General features: G+C 47.4%; 1 protein-coding gene across 2 annotated transcripts; it reads left to right on the top strand.

Annotated features, from left to right (window-relative positions):
• The first annotated feature begins 6,141 nt into the window (after nt 1-6,141).
• LOC106860295 (P2Y receptor family member 10) lies at nt 6,142-14,641 on the top strand. 2 transcript variants are annotated; one of them, XM_014888075.2, is made up of 2 exons: nt 6,142-6,500; nt 11,643-14,641. In XM_014888075.2, the coding sequence occupies exon 2, from the start codon at nt 11,645-11,647 to the stop codon at nt 12,665-12,667; it is 1,023 nt and encodes a 340-aa protein (XP_014743561.2). In that variant the 5' UTR covers nt 6,142-6,500; nt 11,643-11,644; the 3' UTR covers nt 12,668-14,641. The 2 variants fall into 2 exon arrangements, with proteins under 2 accessions (XP_014743561.2, XP_088029241.1); XM_088173115.1 differs by lacking the exon at nt 6,142-6,500 and adding an exon at nt 6,949-7,396.
• The last annotated feature ends 3,489 nt before the right edge of the window (nt 14,642-18,130 follow it).

Genomic DNA, 18,130 nt, shown 5'->3' with positions numbered 1-18,130 from the left:
AGCTCTGGAGGGGAAAAAGTTGGAGTTTGTGATTGGTGGGGTGCAGGAGTGAGCTGTGCTTTGCACCACTAATTAGTGATTTGTCATCAATCTCGTCTGTTGCTGTTCAGAGCCAGGATTATCAGAAAGGTGACCAAGATAATTTCTCGTGTTCAGACTTGGATGTTTATTATAGCTCATCCAAAATTACAGAAAGTACAGCAGTGCTTCCAGCTGCTTGCTAGAAGTTGGAAAAATGGCTACAGCTGAGATTGCTTCAAGGCCTTTTAATGCTAAACACACCAATAAAAGTTTTACACCTATATTATTTATACTTTTTGACCCAATAATAGATTCCCATGACCCTTAGAGTGACTTACAACTGACCAATCCAAAGGTAACTACCTAAGTTCCGTGAAGAAGATGGAAGAGAAGAAGATGATCAAGAAGAAAAGACACCACCCAAAATTCTCCATCTTGTCCCCTAACTACCACTATACTGTAAAAACCTCAAATTTAAAACCCATCACCCAGTGAAAACACACACATCTCACCCACTACACATTTGTGATTTTTAACTCATTATTCATATTTAAAAGTCTTCTCCAAGGTTTCAGCTCCAGAACAGTGTTTTTAAGGGGGTCTGTGCCAGGAAGCACAGAAAGTTCAAAAACTTCAGATTCTTGAGATCCAACAGTGGGGTTCAGCTTCAGCAGAATCCAGACATATCCAGGCACTTGGAGCAGGACTAAGAGCTGACAAAAGATCTTTATAACCCAAAAACCCCAAACAGATGATGCTGAGCTGATGTTTCTCAGGAAGAGTTAAAATCAAGCTGTTCCATCAACATTTGCCCAACACTGCTGGCCAGGGAAATCAAATCAGCTCCCAGGATTTTGTCCTGCTCATTTAGAATCCTGGGAAGTAGTGATAGAGCAAAACCATCTCCTGGCTTTTCATTATTGCAATCAGCCAGTGAAATCTGGGCTGTAGCTGCTGTGATTTGTACATGCTGCCAGTGTTTCTAATCTTATTGGAATGATGAAATGTCTCATGAGGCTGTTTTCTCCCAGGAATCATTTTCCTTGGCATCCCTCCCCAGCCAGGAGCGTGCAGAGCAGACCTGAGACACAACTGCTGCTCCTGATTTCTTGCTGTCAGTTGTTGATGGTGTAGAATTATTTTTTTTTTTGTCTGACCAGATTTATATCTTAGGCCCAGGCCTAAGCCTGTGTTCATGTTTGTAACACACCCCACATGTCCTACATGGCACCTGACTGCTTCCAAATCCAGGCTGGACAGGGATTTGAGTGACCCAGTCTAGGTGGTCACCTGGAAGGTGTCCCTGCCCCTGGCAGGGGGTTGGAATGAGATGAGATTTAAGGTCTCCTCCAGCCCAAACAGTCCTGTGATTCCCTGAATAACCTGACCCAAGAATGAGCCCAACCTGCTCTTGGACACCTCCAGGGATCCAGGAGCAGCCACAGCTTCTCAAGGCCTCCCCACCTTCACAGAGAAGGATTTCTGCCCAATATCTCATCTAAAAGTCTAATTTTAAAATGCAATCAAGTTCTGGTTTTGCTGGAGTCTTTTGTGCTATTCCCAGATGAAGTGAAAGGGGAAGCAGAGCCTCATGAAGAAAATGTGATGAAGAACATGACTGGGGTTCAACATATTGGTTGGGGGAGGTTTTCCGGTCTCGGGAATTCCCCATGGAGATCCCTGGGTTTGTCTTGAGTTCTCATGAAAATTCTCAACCTTCTCTTTGCAGCTTTCATTGGGAGGCTGTGCCAGTGTCACAGATGACATTTGGGACATTGGCTTTTGCACTGTGGGATCCCAGGGTGGTTTGGGATGTGTCTGACAGCTCTCAGACTTGTCCTGCCTCTACAGAGAGGTGAGGCACCTGTGGGTGAGAGGTGACAGAATTCCAGGAGGTAGCTCCAGGCTGAGTTGGTTCCCTGAGGTTGGTATTCCAAAACCAGTAGCTCTTTTTTGCTGGAAGCTCTCAATTAACAAATTATAACCTTTACATTTAGCTGGATCTCACCAGATTGTGCTGGTGATTCTCTCCTGGGAAAACTGGAGCAATGGCTTTAGCATAAATCTCCAAAAGCAACACAAACAATGCACTCAATTCCCTGTGCACGTAAGGAAAAGGAATTTCAAATGCCAGCTTGTGGCAGCTGCTCCAGAGTAACTCACCACTACAAAGACCCCCTTGGGAACAGAACTTCTGCAAAGAAATTAAACTGGGCAAACAAATTAAAACCACCACAGGCAAAACTAAGAGTTCATTTTCCTCCCCAGGTCTCTTTCCCTCAAAATTTTCATTTAACCCCTCCAAAAAGGCTGCTGGAAACTGTCTGTCAAAGGACTCTGAGCTGCAAGGGATGAAGGAGAAGTTTCAGCAAAGAAAACCAATGATTATTTTTAGCATCAGCTGCATGGAAAATACTTCTCAGAGGCTCTGGTTGATTAGAGGGGAAGGCACATTTTCTCCTTTTTAGTTCCTGCTAAAAAACAGAATTTAGGAAGTAAATGACTCTGACAAAGAGCAATGGTTCTGACAGGCAAATCCCTGTGGCCAGCACTGGCAAACCCTGCATCTCCCATTGGAAAATCTCCTCAGACTCTCCTCCAGCTCCAGGGATTCAAGGTGCTCAGCTGCTCTGAAGGGTTTGGGCAGCAGCATTCCAAGATTTCCTTTCTCTTTCTGCTGTCAGGGAGGAATATTTCAGTTCCCAAGGTGGAAACCCTTGGTGTGAAGGTTTTCAGCTCGTTATTTATCCCCAATTCCAAGCGCCCACGGAAGGGAACGGCTGCCCTGGGACACAGGGATGGGCTGAGACAGAGCTACTGGGCAGCTCCGCTAGGAAAAGCTGCTGGTTTGAATTAAAAATCGATTTCTTTGGAACAGAATCAGCCTCTCTTTTGGACAGGAGTGTGTGTGTGTGTGCTGGGGGCAGAGGAAATCGTTAACGCCGTGAGTTAACGACGTGGTGCAATTGTAGCTCTGTAACAGCAGAGAGAGAGGCACTAATGAGCAATGATATTTCAGAAAATGCAGGTAATTAGAAGTTATTTCTCACAGAACACCCCCTTCTGACTTTTTCCATGTGCCTGCTGCTCCTTTTTGTAACAAGAGAAAAAATTATTGTCAGCATGAGGCCCCAAACCAGAAATAAAAGAGAAGAATTTGGAAATGTTTATCATTCTCTGTTCCTTTTTCTGTTATCTGATATATTAGAGTAAACAACACTGTTACGTAATTTAACCTCCATATATACATTTCACTCTCCTTTAAATAATCCTTTAAATTCTCTGTAGGAAGAATCACTGATTCAGGATAAAATTATTTATTTTCTCCTTGTCAGAGTATAACTTTTGGCCAAACAGATAAATTTCTTGGTGTGATCTTTTGTTGAATGTCTGCTCTTCCACACTCCAAAGACTTGACAGCAAAAAAAAAAAAAGGACATGAAATCTAAATCTTTATATTATTTATTGGCTGCTCCATCCAATATAATTATTATTTATTGGATGCCCCATCCTTGGAAGTGTCCAAGGCCAGGTTGGACAGAGCTTGGAGCAACCTGGGATAGTGGGAGGTGTCCCTGCCCATGGCAGGGGTGGAGCTGAATGGACTTTGAGGTCACTTCCCATCCAAACATCCTGCAATTCTGTGATTTTAGAAAAATTTTAATAATTATGCACTATTATGAATATTGATATATTAATAATACTATACAATGTATTATATTACTTTTTCTATATACCAAATACCACATTTTCATAAATTACACACCTATCTCAATAATAATTTAGAAATGCAGCTGCTTTTCCTCTAGTTCCCACTGAAGGGCTGTAATCTGTTTTATGGGAGGTATTTTTCCTTATTTGATTTCTCCCCTTGTAGATGTGAAAAACCTCTAAAAAGCCAGTTACAGTTCTTTTGACTAAACCATAAAAAAAAGCCACAGAGCAGCCACTTAATTTTGGATTTGGGGAAAGAACTTGGAAAGGAAACAGGAGCATGGAAAAACCATGGAAATTTCTTTCTGTTTGGGATTGTTGCATATCAAACCCAGCTCTTGAACAGCAAGCAGACAAAACTGGGGCTATTTTTTTTTTTTTTTTAGTTAAAACCATGGTATTGCTCAATTATCTGTCACATAATGATGGCACTGAAGTCCAGGTGGCCTTGCGGGATCCAAATTCTCCTTTAATCCAGGTAATTGTGGTAATGGATATTTCTGGGAAGCCATAACCAGGAGGAGGAAGAGCCTTATGCTGCACAAAAAGAAGTTTTACCCCCATAACGAGGCAAGGAGCTCTGTAGGAAAATTCCATCAGACCCAGCATAACTGTATGCAAAATCTCTGGGCAGTTCTGGTTTATCAGCAGAAAAAGCCACTTCCTGAGCCTTTGTCTGCAGGATAACTGATAAACCACCCCAGCAAACAGGGCTCTGCAACTGCACTTATTCAGGGAAGAAGAAATTCTGCAGGATATTCAGCAGGTGCAATGAATTGTGCTTTTAAAATTTCCCCTGCAGTCCTAAAACTCTCATGTAACCACCTGCCCCAAAGCAGAGCAATTTATGGCCATGGGGAAAGGCAGGAACAGCAGCTGCATCTTTTCCTTCTCCTTTTTTTTTTTTTTTTTTTTTTTTACAAGGATTGTGGCTTTTGTTCAGATCAGTCAAACCTGTCCTAGATGGAGCAAGAAGAGCATCAGCACAAGAGCTGATAGTGAGGGTGGTGGTGACCTGGCACAGGTACCCAAAGAGGTTTTGGCTGTCCCTGGATCCCTGGAAGTGTCCAAGGCTGGGCTGGACAGAGCTTGGAGCAGCCTGGGATGGGGGAAGGTGTCCCTGCCCATGGCAGGGAGTGGAACAAGATAAACTTTAAACTCCTTCCCATTCCAAACCATGGCATGATTCTGTGATTCTATGATTCTGTGATTCTGTGATTCTGTGATTCTATTCTGTGATTCTATGAATGTTTGTTTACCACAGATGCTGTCGGGGTCACTCAGGGAACTTCTGTTCCCAAATTCTCAGCTTTCCAGGCTGCAGAGTGCAGTGATTTTATGTGAAAGACAATTTTATGATTGGATAAATTCCAGCAGATATGTTTCCATTGCTGAGGGAAAAAAAAAAATCAGCTAAACAGGATGTGCTGATAAACACTGCAGCACCAGCCAAAACCTCACTATTACTTTTCATGAGGTCCATATAAATAATTTCAAAATAAACACCTGGCAAGCTCCCAACTTCTACCAACCTCCTTTGACAACAGATGGAAACGAGACGGTCTGGAAAGCACAGCACTGCATTTCAGGGGGTGCTCATGCCATGAGAGCCATCAGTTGTGAGTTTCTGAGGTTTCTGTGCTGTCAGACACTGACACTGTCCTCACGTCAGGTAGCAGCTGCTCTGAGGTTTGACCTCACACTCTCAAACCTCAACAGAGCAGAGAGAATGGGAGGCACTGAGTGCTGGGAGCCAGTTCCCAGAGAGGCAAAGCAGATTCCTGGTGGCTTTCTGAAAATCCAAACAGTGACGTCCTCCAAGGGCGTAAAGTTGCAGCCCCAGCCGTGAATTTATCCCCCGGGATAAGGTGAGGCTGGATCTGTGCCCATTCCTTGCAGCAATGTCAGAAGTGCCACGCTTGGACATTGCTGGCACAGGGATCCAGCGAGTGTAAATCGAGCTGGGGACTTATTTAGTTCAGGACAAATGTCAGGCAAGGCTCACACTGTGCTAAAAAAAGCAATTGGGAAGTCAGACCTCTTCTGCAGGAGGATTGAGCTGGAGCAGAGCAGCAGGTCCTGAGCCCCAGGGGCAGGAGGGGACAGCAGGGCTGAGCTGCCAGGCAGGAGCAGACAGAAACCTCGGGAGCATTGCCATGGTGTGCTCAGAGCTGTGCTTGGAGAGGAGGAAGAGTTGGGGAGGAGGAAGAGTTGGAAGGGAGGAAGGCTTGGAGAGGTGGAAGGCTTGGAGAGGAGGAAGAGTTGGAAGGGAGGAAGGCTTGGGGAGGTGGAAGGCTTGGAAAGGAGGAAGAGTTGGAGGGGAGGAAGAGTTGGAGGGGAGGAAGGCTTGGGGAGGTGGAAGGCTTGGGGAGGTGGAAGAGTTGGAAGGAAGGAAGAGTTGGAGGGGAGGAAGAGTTGGAGGGGAGGAAGAGTTGGAGGGGAGGAAGGCTTGGGGAGGTGGAAGGGGTGCCCTGCACCCAATTCCACTTGGAATCTTCCCAGTGGATGCCGAGCCAACCCAGCAGAGCCACAGGACAGAAAACACCTGGGACCAAGGCACCTGATCCCATTTTGGGGACATTGTGGGGACACCTGGCCGGGACGGAGCTGGCAGGGCTGGGAGCAGGGCTGAAGCCACACCCAAAGCAGCACCTTTTGTGCGACCTCTTGATGTCACCCAGGTCCCCTGTGTAAACAGTGGTGCAGGGGACATCCCACTTCCTCCCGAGCGCCCGGCTGCGCTGAGCACGGCTCTGCCTGCCAAGGTAAGGCTGCTTTTCCCTCTCCTTGGAACCAGAACCCCACCCGTGCTGCTGCCTGCACAAACATCCCTTTCCTCGGGCTTTTCCTCAGCGGGTGGCTCTTGCCAGGAGGAGATTTGTGGCACTTGGAGCCCTGCAGCAGCAGCGGCTGCTGCGCCTGCAAAAACAAATGTCAGGCGTGGGCAATTAGCGGTGCTCCAGCCGCTCTCCAGTGTCGTTAATAGCGATAATTTCCGTCTCTTACCTGATTCCTCCGGGAATTTATTTTATTTTAAAGTCATACTTGACTGTAAGTGTAACGTGCAAATCTGGTTTTGTTGTTTTTTTTTTCCAACGGGGGTTTATATTGCTATAAAATAAAATTCATGTGCTGCCCATCTTTGTGCCATCTAAGGCTCTGTGAGTGAGCAGCAACAGGAGGAAATTGATGATAGTGAGGGGACACGAGATGACAAAAAATAGCGGGATTGCTTGCTTTAACTAATGAGAATCTTGAAGTGGTTTTAATTCTTAACTCAGACTGCAGTCGCTGCTCTGGATTAAAACTTGACTTGATGGGCTGGAGATTTTAAACTTCATGGGCTGCAGGTTTTAAACGTAGCTTCACCAGCTGCAGGTTCTAAACTTCACGGGCTGCAGGTTTTAAACTTCACGGGCTGCAGGTTTTAAACTTCATGGGCTGCAGGTTTTAAACCTGACTTCACAGGCTGCAGGTTTCCAGCTGTACTTTGTAAGAAGTGCTTTTCTGCTGGCTTTGCTTTCGCTTGCACCAGCAGCTCAGCTCTGCTGTGAGCCCAGCAAAGCAAACAGCCCCTGGGGTGCTCCCAGACAGGATTTAGGGTGGGTGGCCCCTGAATCCGAGATTTCTGCAAGTGGACCAAGAGGGACTCTGGCAGAAGGTGAGTCAGGGTGTCAGGATCTGCAGGAGGGGATTCCTCAGCTGGCTGGAGCAGGAGCTGTGCAGGGATAGTGGTTTGGTTTGGTTTTTTTTTTTTTTTTGTGCATATTTTTGGTGTCAAGTAAAAGTGCTGGGACTGGCACCATTGCCAACAACATCAGCCATGGGAATTCCATCCATGGGGGAAATGCAGGTGTGGGACAGCCCTTGCCCAGCCTGGAGCCAGCGCCCTGAGGGGGCTCTTGGTGTCTGTGCTGGAGCTGCAGGAAGGAGTTCAACCAGTGCTGCAAAACGAAAATACAGCAGACAGCCCAGAGCTGCTCTTTTTCTGTGAAAGAGAACCAAAAAAAGCACCTTTAACTGTAGAATGTTCCACTCCGAGTGCAGAGGTTTCACTCTGGTGTCATGGCCATGCATTGAGGGCAGAGTGTGGAGATGTTTGTGCTGCAATCAAATCAATTAACCTGGCTCTGATGGGCACCTCAGACAGATCCAGGATCTGGAATGACATCCCTGTGCTTCTCAGCCTATCCAGATGAACATCTTTTGCCTAGGAATGTTATGCTTAGTTTCCAAAGCTCCAGTAGTAACCTGCTCACTTCTTATATCCTTATTGCAGCAGCATCAGGGATACCGAGTCTCACAAAAACACAAAAAACAGTGGTTGGATCTTGGTGTGTTTATTTGATACCATTTAAAAAAAATCATATTCTGAAAGCAATGTTGCAGTGGGAGCCACCTCTCTGCAGGATGTAAATGAGAGTTAAAATCTACTGGATAAAATCTACTGGAGATTTCAGGCTTCTGCAGCCTCTGCTGCACACCCACCACACAGTGAAGGATTTGGAAATGGAATTTTAGGACCATCAGTGGTATCTCAAGTGTCTGCTTTTGTGTGCAAGTGGGAAGAGAAGGGGTTGGTGTGGAATTAAGCCTCAGTCTGAGCCAAAGTGAGAGGAAAGGCAGAAATGCAGTAATTTTGTAGTGCCTTGTGCCTGGGTGCTTTTTGATTAAGGAGATGGTTTAATCTTGCTATGTTTTTATGGTTTTGTAATGAAATCCTTCATCCTCAGAAAGGGCCCTGCTGATGAGCCAGCAGACACCACTCTGTGCACATTAATTGTATTAATGTATTCATTAATGTATTAATGTATTAACTGTGGTAATATATTAATTGTGGGCACTGCCAGCCAGGTCACCCTGCTCAGACCCTGGGTTCCCTGAATGCAGAGAGGAATTTCCTGACTCCAGGGCATCCAGTCCTGATCCCAATCTCTGTGTTTAGATCTGCTGGGGTGGTGGGGCTGGGACATCACCTGCAGGATGGGTTTTAGAACCTCCTGGCTCCAAGCTGCACCACAGCTCCATGATCTCCATCGATGTGCAGCTTTTCAGGATTCTTCTACCTGCAAATTGAATAACAGAATCATTTAGGTTGGAAAAGACTTTTAAAGATCATCAGAAAAGATACCAGCAACCAGGCCCACTCCTGGGCGCAATTTTTTCCTCTAATATCAGTTATTCAGCAACACTGGATGTTTTCAGTTTGGGATCTTCTTAAATGATGGCAAGGTGGACTCATAACTCGCACTGCTGCCACTCAGACAACACTTGGGGGTGAGAAAAAACCCTTAAACAGAGCCAAGAAATGAAATTTGGATGAACTCTGACACCTTGTGGACAATTAGCAGATGAAGGTGATGGGTGAGGGGGAAGCTCTCCATGCTCTGGGCTCCCCCCAGGGCCCTGGGCAGGGTTTGTCCCACCAGAGAGCCAAGCTGAGCTCTGGGATGGAGTGTGAGCCCTCAGCATCACCCTCGTGTTCCAGGGACACACCCTGGACACAGCAGTTTGCCCTAAAACCTCTGGTCAGAGCCCAGTTTGAGTCAGCAGACCTTTACCCTCTCACCCCAATTGTCCTTCATGTCACATGAGACCTAAATCACAGAATATTCTGGGCTGGAAGGGACTAAATAAAGCCTGGCTGTATTTAAGGGCCTTGATAAGCAAATCGGCTGTTGTCACTCATTGGACTGAAACCACACACTGGCCAGCATTTAATTAGATAATAATTAATTATAAAAGGGTCTTTAAAACATAACATGCAGGTGTACCTAATCCTATGTGATTTTAATGGCCATCCACCAACCTTGTCTGGAGGAGCAGCAGGCAGACCCAGCTGTGATATCCAAGGAAAATCAGGCACATGAGGACCTGGAAAATGGTTTCTTGGCAAAGGGAGAGGTGACTTGAAGGGACAGAAGGTGCAGTGGGCACTGCTTTTACCAGAGACAAGGCCAGGGCCAGCTGGATAGCAGCTGGAATGGGATGAAACCTCCTGAGCAGCAGAAATTCCCAGCTGTCCTAGGAAATGGGATGTAACCACATCCACACTCTGAGGAGAGGAACACCCCCATGCTCAGCTCCAGTCCCTGTTCACTCCCTGTCCTGACAACCCCAATGGAGAGCCTCCATTGCTGCTTCTCAGGGGAGAGAAATCCTTGAGCCAGATGAATTTTTCTTCTGTGTTTCTGTCACAGTTTGAGCCTCTTCCCTCCTCTTGGGGCTGTCGTGGCCTCGTGGCAGGAGCAAGGCTGGGGTGTTTGGGATGGGGCTGCTGGGGAACACGGAGCAGAGCATCCTGTGCCAGAGATGAGGGGGATTGGGAGGGAGCTGGAGGGACAAAAGCAGCTCTGAGGGGCTGGTGAAGCATCTTGGTGCAGGAGGGGGATGAGGAGAGAGCTTCCCAAAGGCAGCACTTCCCTGATGCTTGGAGCAGCTGCTGAAGTTGAGGATCCTGCAGGGGATAAACACACAGACCTTGCTTTTTGAAGGATGTGGGACAGTGAAAAAGAAGCTGAGAAAGAAAAGCAAGAATCTGTCTGGGGAGCCTGCAGGAGCAGAGTTACCCTGCTCACTGCCCATGTCCCATATGAGACTTGGACACGTTTTGGGGGCTGAATCCCAACCCTCCCATGGCAGCCTGGAGCAGTGTCTGGAGGAGCTGCCAAATGCAGCACCACAAGGATTAAGAGGCAGAAAACCCAGTTATTTGTGCTCTGTGTCACTGAGAGCTCTAAATTCAACTCTTCTGGTAACGCCAAGGAAAAAGCTTTAGTAACAGAGTAGGAGTTACTAATTTCTACCTACAGAGACAGTTTTTCTGGCAAATGCCCTTTGCAGGAAATGAGTCAGAGGAGTGAATCAGTGTCTGCAGTGCCACATGAAGCTGATTTTTAGCTTTAACCGTTATATTCAATATGAGAGGGAATCACTATAATGAGAATTATAATCCTGGGAGGAAACCCTCGATAAACCCCAACTCCTCCTGCCTGTGTTGCCTTGCTGAGAACAAGTTACCAAACTTACTGGTCCCAGTTACAAAAAGCTGGCAAGAGAAAGCTGACCCAACAGTTCAACACGTGGCATTCTGCTGATGGCCGAGAGGCAGAAATTGGCAGTACCTAAACAGTAAAATTATCTGACGGAAAAAAGAGTCAGACTGAGGCTGCCATGGTGATGGGAAATAGAAGCTGGTGGCGTGACCAGGTCTCTGTGTGTTCCATCAGCTTAAATACATTAACAGAACTCTTCAGGAGCACTGGCTGTGTTCACAGCAGTCACATTTTCCAAGCCCACTCCCTGCTACCCTTTTGCATGTGGTCTGTGCCCATAGTGCCAGAGAACATGGGTCCATGAGGTCTTCTGAGAGGCTCAGGAGGCCTGTCACCCACACAATGCCCAACACAGCCCAGCATATCCCTGGAAGTGCTCAAGGCCAGGTTCGACAGTGGAAGGTGTCCCTGTCCATGGCAGGGGTGGCACTGGATGGGCTTTAAGGTCCTTTCCAACCCAGATCATGATTCAGTGCTTGGCACCCACACCCTGAGTGTTGGGCCATGATGGAGGCTGGGATATGCTCACCTTCCATCCATGTATTCCTGCCTTGCTCCCAGAGACCAAATCACAGGAGACCTGGAGGAGCTGGCCAAAGGATGGGCAGCTTCTCGTGCTGCTGCTCAGTGTGGCACAGCTTCACTTGTGCTCCTGGGACCGACACACCAGGAGTGGTGTGGGAACAGTGGGATCTCTGACAGGGCAGCTCTGAACACGATTCCAGGATGTTTCACGCAGACAACATTCCCAAACCTCTGCTTTGTGCTGAACAGCCAGATGGGAAATGCAGATGTGAGCATTGACAACTCTGCAGTGCCTTTGCCTTCACATCCCTCTTTTTTTCTCCCCAGGAATGATCCACCCACCCTACACCAGCACAGCCTCATCCAGCAGCCCAGCCATGACCCAGAGCAACCAGAGCTGCTCCCGCCAGGACATCACCTTCAAGAGCAGCCTCTATGCCACCACCTACACCCTCATCTTCATCCCGGGGCTCCTGGCCAACGGTGCTGCCCTGTGGGTCCTGTGCAGGTTCCTCAGCAGGAAGAGCAAAGCCGTCATCTTCATGATCAACCTGGCCGTGGCTGACCTGGCCCACGTCCTCTCGCTGCCCCTGCGCATCTACTACTACATCAACCACACCTGGCCCTTTGGGGATGTCCTGTGCTTGCTGTGCTTCTACCTGAAGTACCTCAACATGTACGCCAGCATCTGCTTCCTCACCTGCATCAGCATCCAGCGCTACTTCTTCCTGTACCACCCCTTCCGAGCCAAGGGCTGGAAGCGCCGCTATGATGTGGCCATCAGCACCCTGGTGTGGCTCGTGGTGGGGGCTGCCTGCGTGCCCTTCCCCATCATGAGGAGCCACGGGCTGGGTGCCAACACCACCAGCTGCTTTGCAGACCTGGGTGTGAAGCCGATCGACAGCAAGGTGGGCACGGTGCTGATGACGGGCACCGCCGAGCTCCTGGGGTTCGTGGGGCCGCTGGTCATCATCTTGTTCTGCACCTGGAAGACAAGAGACTCCATCCGGGGCTTCCACATCCCACAGGAGAGCAGTGGGGAGAGGAGGAAGGCCATCAGGATGGTTTCCATGTGTGCCATTGTGTTCTGTGTGTGTTTTGCTCCCTACCACATCAACTTTTTCTTCTACATGTTGGTGAAGGAGAATGTCATCACCGACTGCTTCCTGAGCACCATCACGCTCTACACCCAGCCCTTCTGCCTGAGCCTCGCCAGCTTCGACTGCTGCTTGGATCCCATCATCTATTTCTTCATGACTTCTGAGTTCCAGGAAGAGATTTCCAGGCACAGCAGCATGGCCATCCGGAGCCGGCTCATGAGCAAGGAGAGCGCCTCGTCGATGAAGGAATGACAAGAAAAAAACAAGGGAAAACCAAGGTACCTCATATGAAATCTGAGACTGGTCTAAGATACTCCATTACTGTTGTGGAAGATCCTGCAGGTTTATCCAGAGGAGTTTTGGGACAGAGGAATTTTTTCAGTATATAGAAGATAAATCCTAAGACTGGTGTGCTGGAATCTGGTGAGTGGCCCACTTGGTGTGACTGTCCCCACCCTGTGCCATCCCCACCTGACCTCTCTGGACTAGACAATACACAGGAGGGAGTGAAAAACTTTTACTGGGAAATGGTGGAAAAGTCCCAGGTTTTTCTTCTGCTTCCCAGTTACAGGCTCTATGACCAAGGCAGAGACAATCCCACATTCACACACTGACATCTGCTGAAGGATCTGCTCTGGGAACACCACACAAGAACCTAAAACTGGCCAGTAGCAACCGAAGGACACTGTGGTTTGTGCAGTGGGGCTGTGGACAGGTGGAGGTGTGCAGGTGGTTTCCATGTGCTCCTGGGTTTGGTGCATCCCACTGGTCACCAGTGACCTCTGCTCCCCCTTTCTGCCCTCACCCTCCTGCTCTGCTCCTCCTTTCCCTCCTCACCCAGCTCTGTTTGCTCCCTAATTGCTGACGCATCCCAGAATTTGCACCTGCAGCTGGTGCAAGACCCTCTGCAAGACAAATTCTCCTCAAACATCCAGAGAGTGGCACCTTCCCTTGCTCCAGGTGACTTTCTTCCCCTCTAAGCTGTCAAGGGGGACGTGGGCAGGTGACTTTTGCCTTTGGACCCCTTGGGGCACCCCATGGTGGCCCTGGGGTCAGTGCAGGTGGGTTTGATGGCGCTGGTGGTACCACTCAGGTTCTCACTCCCTTCTGTGTGTGGCCCAGAGATGAATCTGCCCCAAAAAAGCTCAGCTCAACCTGTTCAGTTGATGCTTCTTTTAAAAAAGAGAGGAGTCCTTGCCAGGGTGATTTCACTTATAGACCAGAAGTTCACAGATTACTGTGATTTTTTTCCACCAGGTCCTGCCACGATCCTAATGTTTACAATTTTTGGTAGCTATGCAAAGCAGCGACAAGGAAGAATTAATTTACCCCCTTATTTTTAATTAGTTACAGCTCTTCAGCTGAGTCCACCCACTCTGTAACTTCAAGGATATCTCATGATACCTGGGGATGGATTTGGCTGAACAGCCACCAATTTACTGCTCTTGGAAATCAGTATATTTTCAAAAGAATGTGAACAATTTGTACAGTCTTGCAACAGTTGCTACAAAACCAAAAGAAATATCAGAAACACTTGCCATGTGTGTTTTAACTCCAACCACTCAATTCCACTGAGTTAAAATGTAACTCAGCCAAACATTCCCTGCATATTGTGTTTTCAAAAAAAAAAAAAAAAAAAAAAAAAAAAAAAAAAAAAAAGCGCGAAGAATCAGGCTTTAAACAACGATTTTCCTCTAAAAGGCAGCGACACTGATTAAACACAATAAGCTCTCTTGGTTCTCCTCCCAGGCATGAGAAGATGATTTTGGGGTGAGTTGGATGCTCTGGAGTAGATGGAAATGTTCTCTCTGATGTCACTGACACAATAAATGTTTACACACTGCAAGGGGTTCCCTTCCAAAGGCATGGATGCTCGCGGACTGAGTTGAGCTCACACAATTCAATTTTTTCAATTCTTTTTTTTCAGCAGTCTCTCATAAGCTACACTCTGTATAAAGTTGTCAGGGAAGGAGACTTCAGTTTCAGTGCTTGTTTTGAGGGTTTTTATAGAACTGGCTCAGCCTCCATGTGAGCTGTTTCCTGTCCCTTCACTTTCTCACCCTTCTCTCTTGACCAGGTGAAAACAAGCTGAGGGCACTTACGGGAACTCTGTAGCTCATTCTGTGGGTTTTACTTCCCAAGAACTGATGCTCAAAAAGAAAAAAAAAAACCAAAAAAAAAAAAACCAAAAAACCAAAAAAACAATAAAGGCTGTTTTACAAACTTCAGCTGAGTTTTGTACTGGTACCGGGAAAAGCTGTGTGGGATCAGCTCCTCCTGGGGTCAGGGTTCAAGCAAAGGGGCACAACTTTTATTATTCTTAAACAGATTTGTTGCTTGTTTTCTTCACTCTGAATAGTGGTTATTTATTTATTTATTTTTAATCTACCATGCTTCTGTTAGATTTAGAAGTATTTTGAGGGTGGGAAGGTGTCCTAGGTAGTGGAGGATGGAGAAGGCGTGGGAATACCTGCTCCAGCTGCAGAGTGTCCAGGAGGGACAGTGGCTCTCCTGCCCATTACCTTAGCATGGATTCGGTGTCTCCATCAGGAATAACATTCTCCATCTCCATGATAGCACCTACAATCACCTCAGCTCCCCACATTTTCCTGCCTCACTCGCCCTCTGAACTCCCTTAGCTTCCCCAAAATGTTCCTCTTCCATACTGCAGCCCCAGCCCGTGAGGAAGGGTCACACACTCAACACTTTCAATCCCGTGCTGGATGTAGGGGATCAGATAACTCTGTCTGAAAAAAAAAGAATGTCTCTTCTGGTGTAGGAGAAAGTGCCCTGGTTTTGGTTGAGGTGAACCTTGTGGGGTTCAGCTGCCAGATGAGGTTAAACCACCAGGGAAAGTCAGTCAGGATGGGCCAGCCTAGAGAGCAACAGCTCAGAGCAGAGAGAGATCAGGGAGAACTTGCAGTTCTCTGAAAGTCCAAGACGATCCATTTGGCCTCCACAAACCCACACATGAAATCCAAACCTTTTAGTTCAAGCCTTCCAAAACCTCAGTGTGCATCTCAAGAGGACAAAACAGGCATTGCAGGGAGGAGCAGAGTATCCCAGCTGCCTTCCCAGCTGGCTGGTGCTGGATCTGACCCAGGACCTGGGCTGCAGGGGCTGCTTTGCCTCACACAGTCAGAGGCACAACAAGCCTGGCTCAGGTTCCTGTAATTCACCCCATTTCCTGTGACCAAAAAACATGTTTATTATTTTGACAAGAGGAAATATAATTTCGTGATGTTGCTCCTGGATTATCTCTTGTGCTGGTCCTGCTGCTCAGACTCATGAGTAGAAAAAGACTTTTCCTCCTTCTTGGGCAGACACAAAAAAAGCCATTTTAACATAAATGCCATAGAAAGGCAGAATTGAACCAAATCAAGCGGTTTGGTACAGCTCCACAGGGGTGTGAAAGATGGATCTGAAGGGCTCCTGGGGTTAGAGGGGTTGGAGCATCTCATCCTGAAGGGAATTGCTCGGGATGGAGACGTGGTGAGGTCTCCAAGCCACCTGCACTGGCACAGTGCCCGTCCCCAAGGCACAGCCTTGGGCAAACACATTTCTTTTTCTTTAGAACATGAGCCACTCACCTTTTAGCAAAAGCAAATGTGCTTCTCTGCAGTGCTACCCCATCCTAACCAGGAGCAGATGTCTGGTACCTCCTCTCCTGCTTGAAAGGTCCCTCCCGTGCATGAGAACAAACATATTTGGAAAAAACTCCGGGGAGATTTAAAGCTTTTCTGCAGCTTCAGGTTCTGAGCTGCAGAATCTTGCAGTTCCTCTTGATTCCTTTAAATGAAATTACCAGCTCTCTGCCCAGAGAAAGAACAAAATATGCTGGAAATGCAGGATAACAACTCCACAGTTCAAAAACACGAAACCACTTCATCGCACTTAAAAGGTTTTGAGGATGGCTGGTGTGATTTAACCAAAAATGTTGGGTTTGTGGATTAGACAAAGGCTTAGCCCAAAAAGTAAGGGAGGCATTGACAATTATTTGCTGTGAAATAAATCAGAGCTTCCCAAAATGCTGTCCCTGCAGAGAGCTCTGTGTGACAGCCAGAGGGACAATGAGCTGGGGGCTCCCCCAGCCCCACTCAGCTCCCTGCACAAGGGTGAAGCTGCTTTGTGTGAACAAACCTCCTCCTTCCCCTGCTTTTCATACATCCTTCAGGTGCATCCTGTCAGATATTCTCAACGCTGAGCACTTGAGAGATGCTGATCATCTGCATTTGGCCCCCTGCCCACAGGATGCCAGGCTGCAGGAGAAGAGACCTTTATCTGGAGTCCTTAGATAAAGTCTCACAGTTATTAAAAAAGTTATTTAAGAAGTTCCTTTGTGTCTTCTGCCTTTGAAAGCAGAGCGTTGCCAAGTGTGAAAGGCACGTTAGCTTTGGGGATGAGCCAGAGAAACAGAAATGCTAAACAAAAACATGCCCAAGTTGAAAGAAGAATGGAGAGGTTGATCCGTGTGTGTTGAAGGATGAGGTTTGTCAATCCCTCAGCTTTTCATGGCCAGGAATGTTGTGATCTTCTGCAAAAGTTGTTCTCCAAAAAGCCAATGAGCAGAGGAAGGGCTCAGCCTCTCTTGGGTCTGACATCCACTGATCTCTCCTTCCCCAGCAGCACAGCTGGAAACAAACACCTAAAAATAGGGCTCAGGGATGGCTGGATACGCTGCTGCAGACACAGAAATAGGATGTCCCAGGCAGGATGTCCTGATAAAACAGCCCCTTCACTTTGGGATTAACCTCTGCCCTCTGCAGAGGGACAGGGCACAGTGCCAGCCTCCCTTCTGTGGTCTCTGAATGCTCCACAAACACACGAGCCCTGCTCCTTCTTCCCAGGATCAGCACCAGCTGCTGGAAGAGATGCACAGGAGGAAAACTGGGAATGACAAATAGCTCTTGCATCTCCCCAAAAAAACCCCAAAAACCAATATTCTCCTTTGAGATGAAAACCATGGGGATTTAGGGTGCCCAGAGAAGCTGGGGATGCCCCATCCCCATAAATGTCCAGGGCTGGACAGGGCTTGGAACAACCTGGGATAATGGGAGGTGTCCCTGGCCATGGCAGGGGTGTTGGAATCAGAGGGTCTTTAAGGTCCACAGTCCAAATCACTCTCAGATTCCCTGATTTCTTGGAACAAGGAGACCTGGCAGCTGAGTGGGTGGCAGAGCTCTGGTGCACTCCTGATCCCAGCCCTGAGCTGGCAACTAAAGTTTGTAAGATCTTCCTCCTTTCATTTCTCTTCCACAGTTCTGTTCCCATCAATTTCGTGAGGTCGCAGAACCGTTAACAAAAAAAAAAAGCATAAGAATATTTCTATTTTTACATCACCTCCAGGAAGGGAAAGTTGCCAAGAGCCAAATTATCTGTACAAGCCTTGAGCCATGAGCTGTGACCCTGGATATCAGGTAAAACTGCTCAGCTGAAAAAGAGGCAGCTCAGAAGTCACACCATGAAGTTCCACCACTTCTTCAGCCATGCAGAAAGGAGGTCATGCTAAGCAGGCAGGAAAACAGCTAAAAACTCTCTGTATGTGCATATATGTAGGAAGAGAAGTAAAGGAGGAAGGGAGTTAAAGGAATTAAAGAAGAAGATTGGGAATTATGCACATTATGGGTTTTTTAAACAACAGTATTTTGGGAAAATCTCCACCTTAAACCATCACGTCATTTCAGGAATAAAGTCCAAACCCTCCAGCTTTAGCCT

Source organism: Sturnus vulgaris, chromosome 14, assembly GCF_052056855.1.
Source record: "Sturnus vulgaris isolate bStuVul1 chromosome 14, bStuVul1.hap1, whole genome shotgun sequence".
Classification (NCBI taxonomy): Eukaryota; Metazoa; Chordata; class Aves; order Passeriformes; family Sturnidae; genus Sturnus; species Sturnus vulgaris.
This window is presented reverse-complemented; position numbering and strand designations above follow the sequence as displayed.

What these genes read in the sequence shown, in the direction of transcription:
- LOC106860295 (XM_014888075.2), top strand. Translation starts at nt 11,645, where the DNA reads ATGATCCACCCACCCTACACCAGCACAGCCTCATCCAGCAGCCCAGCC.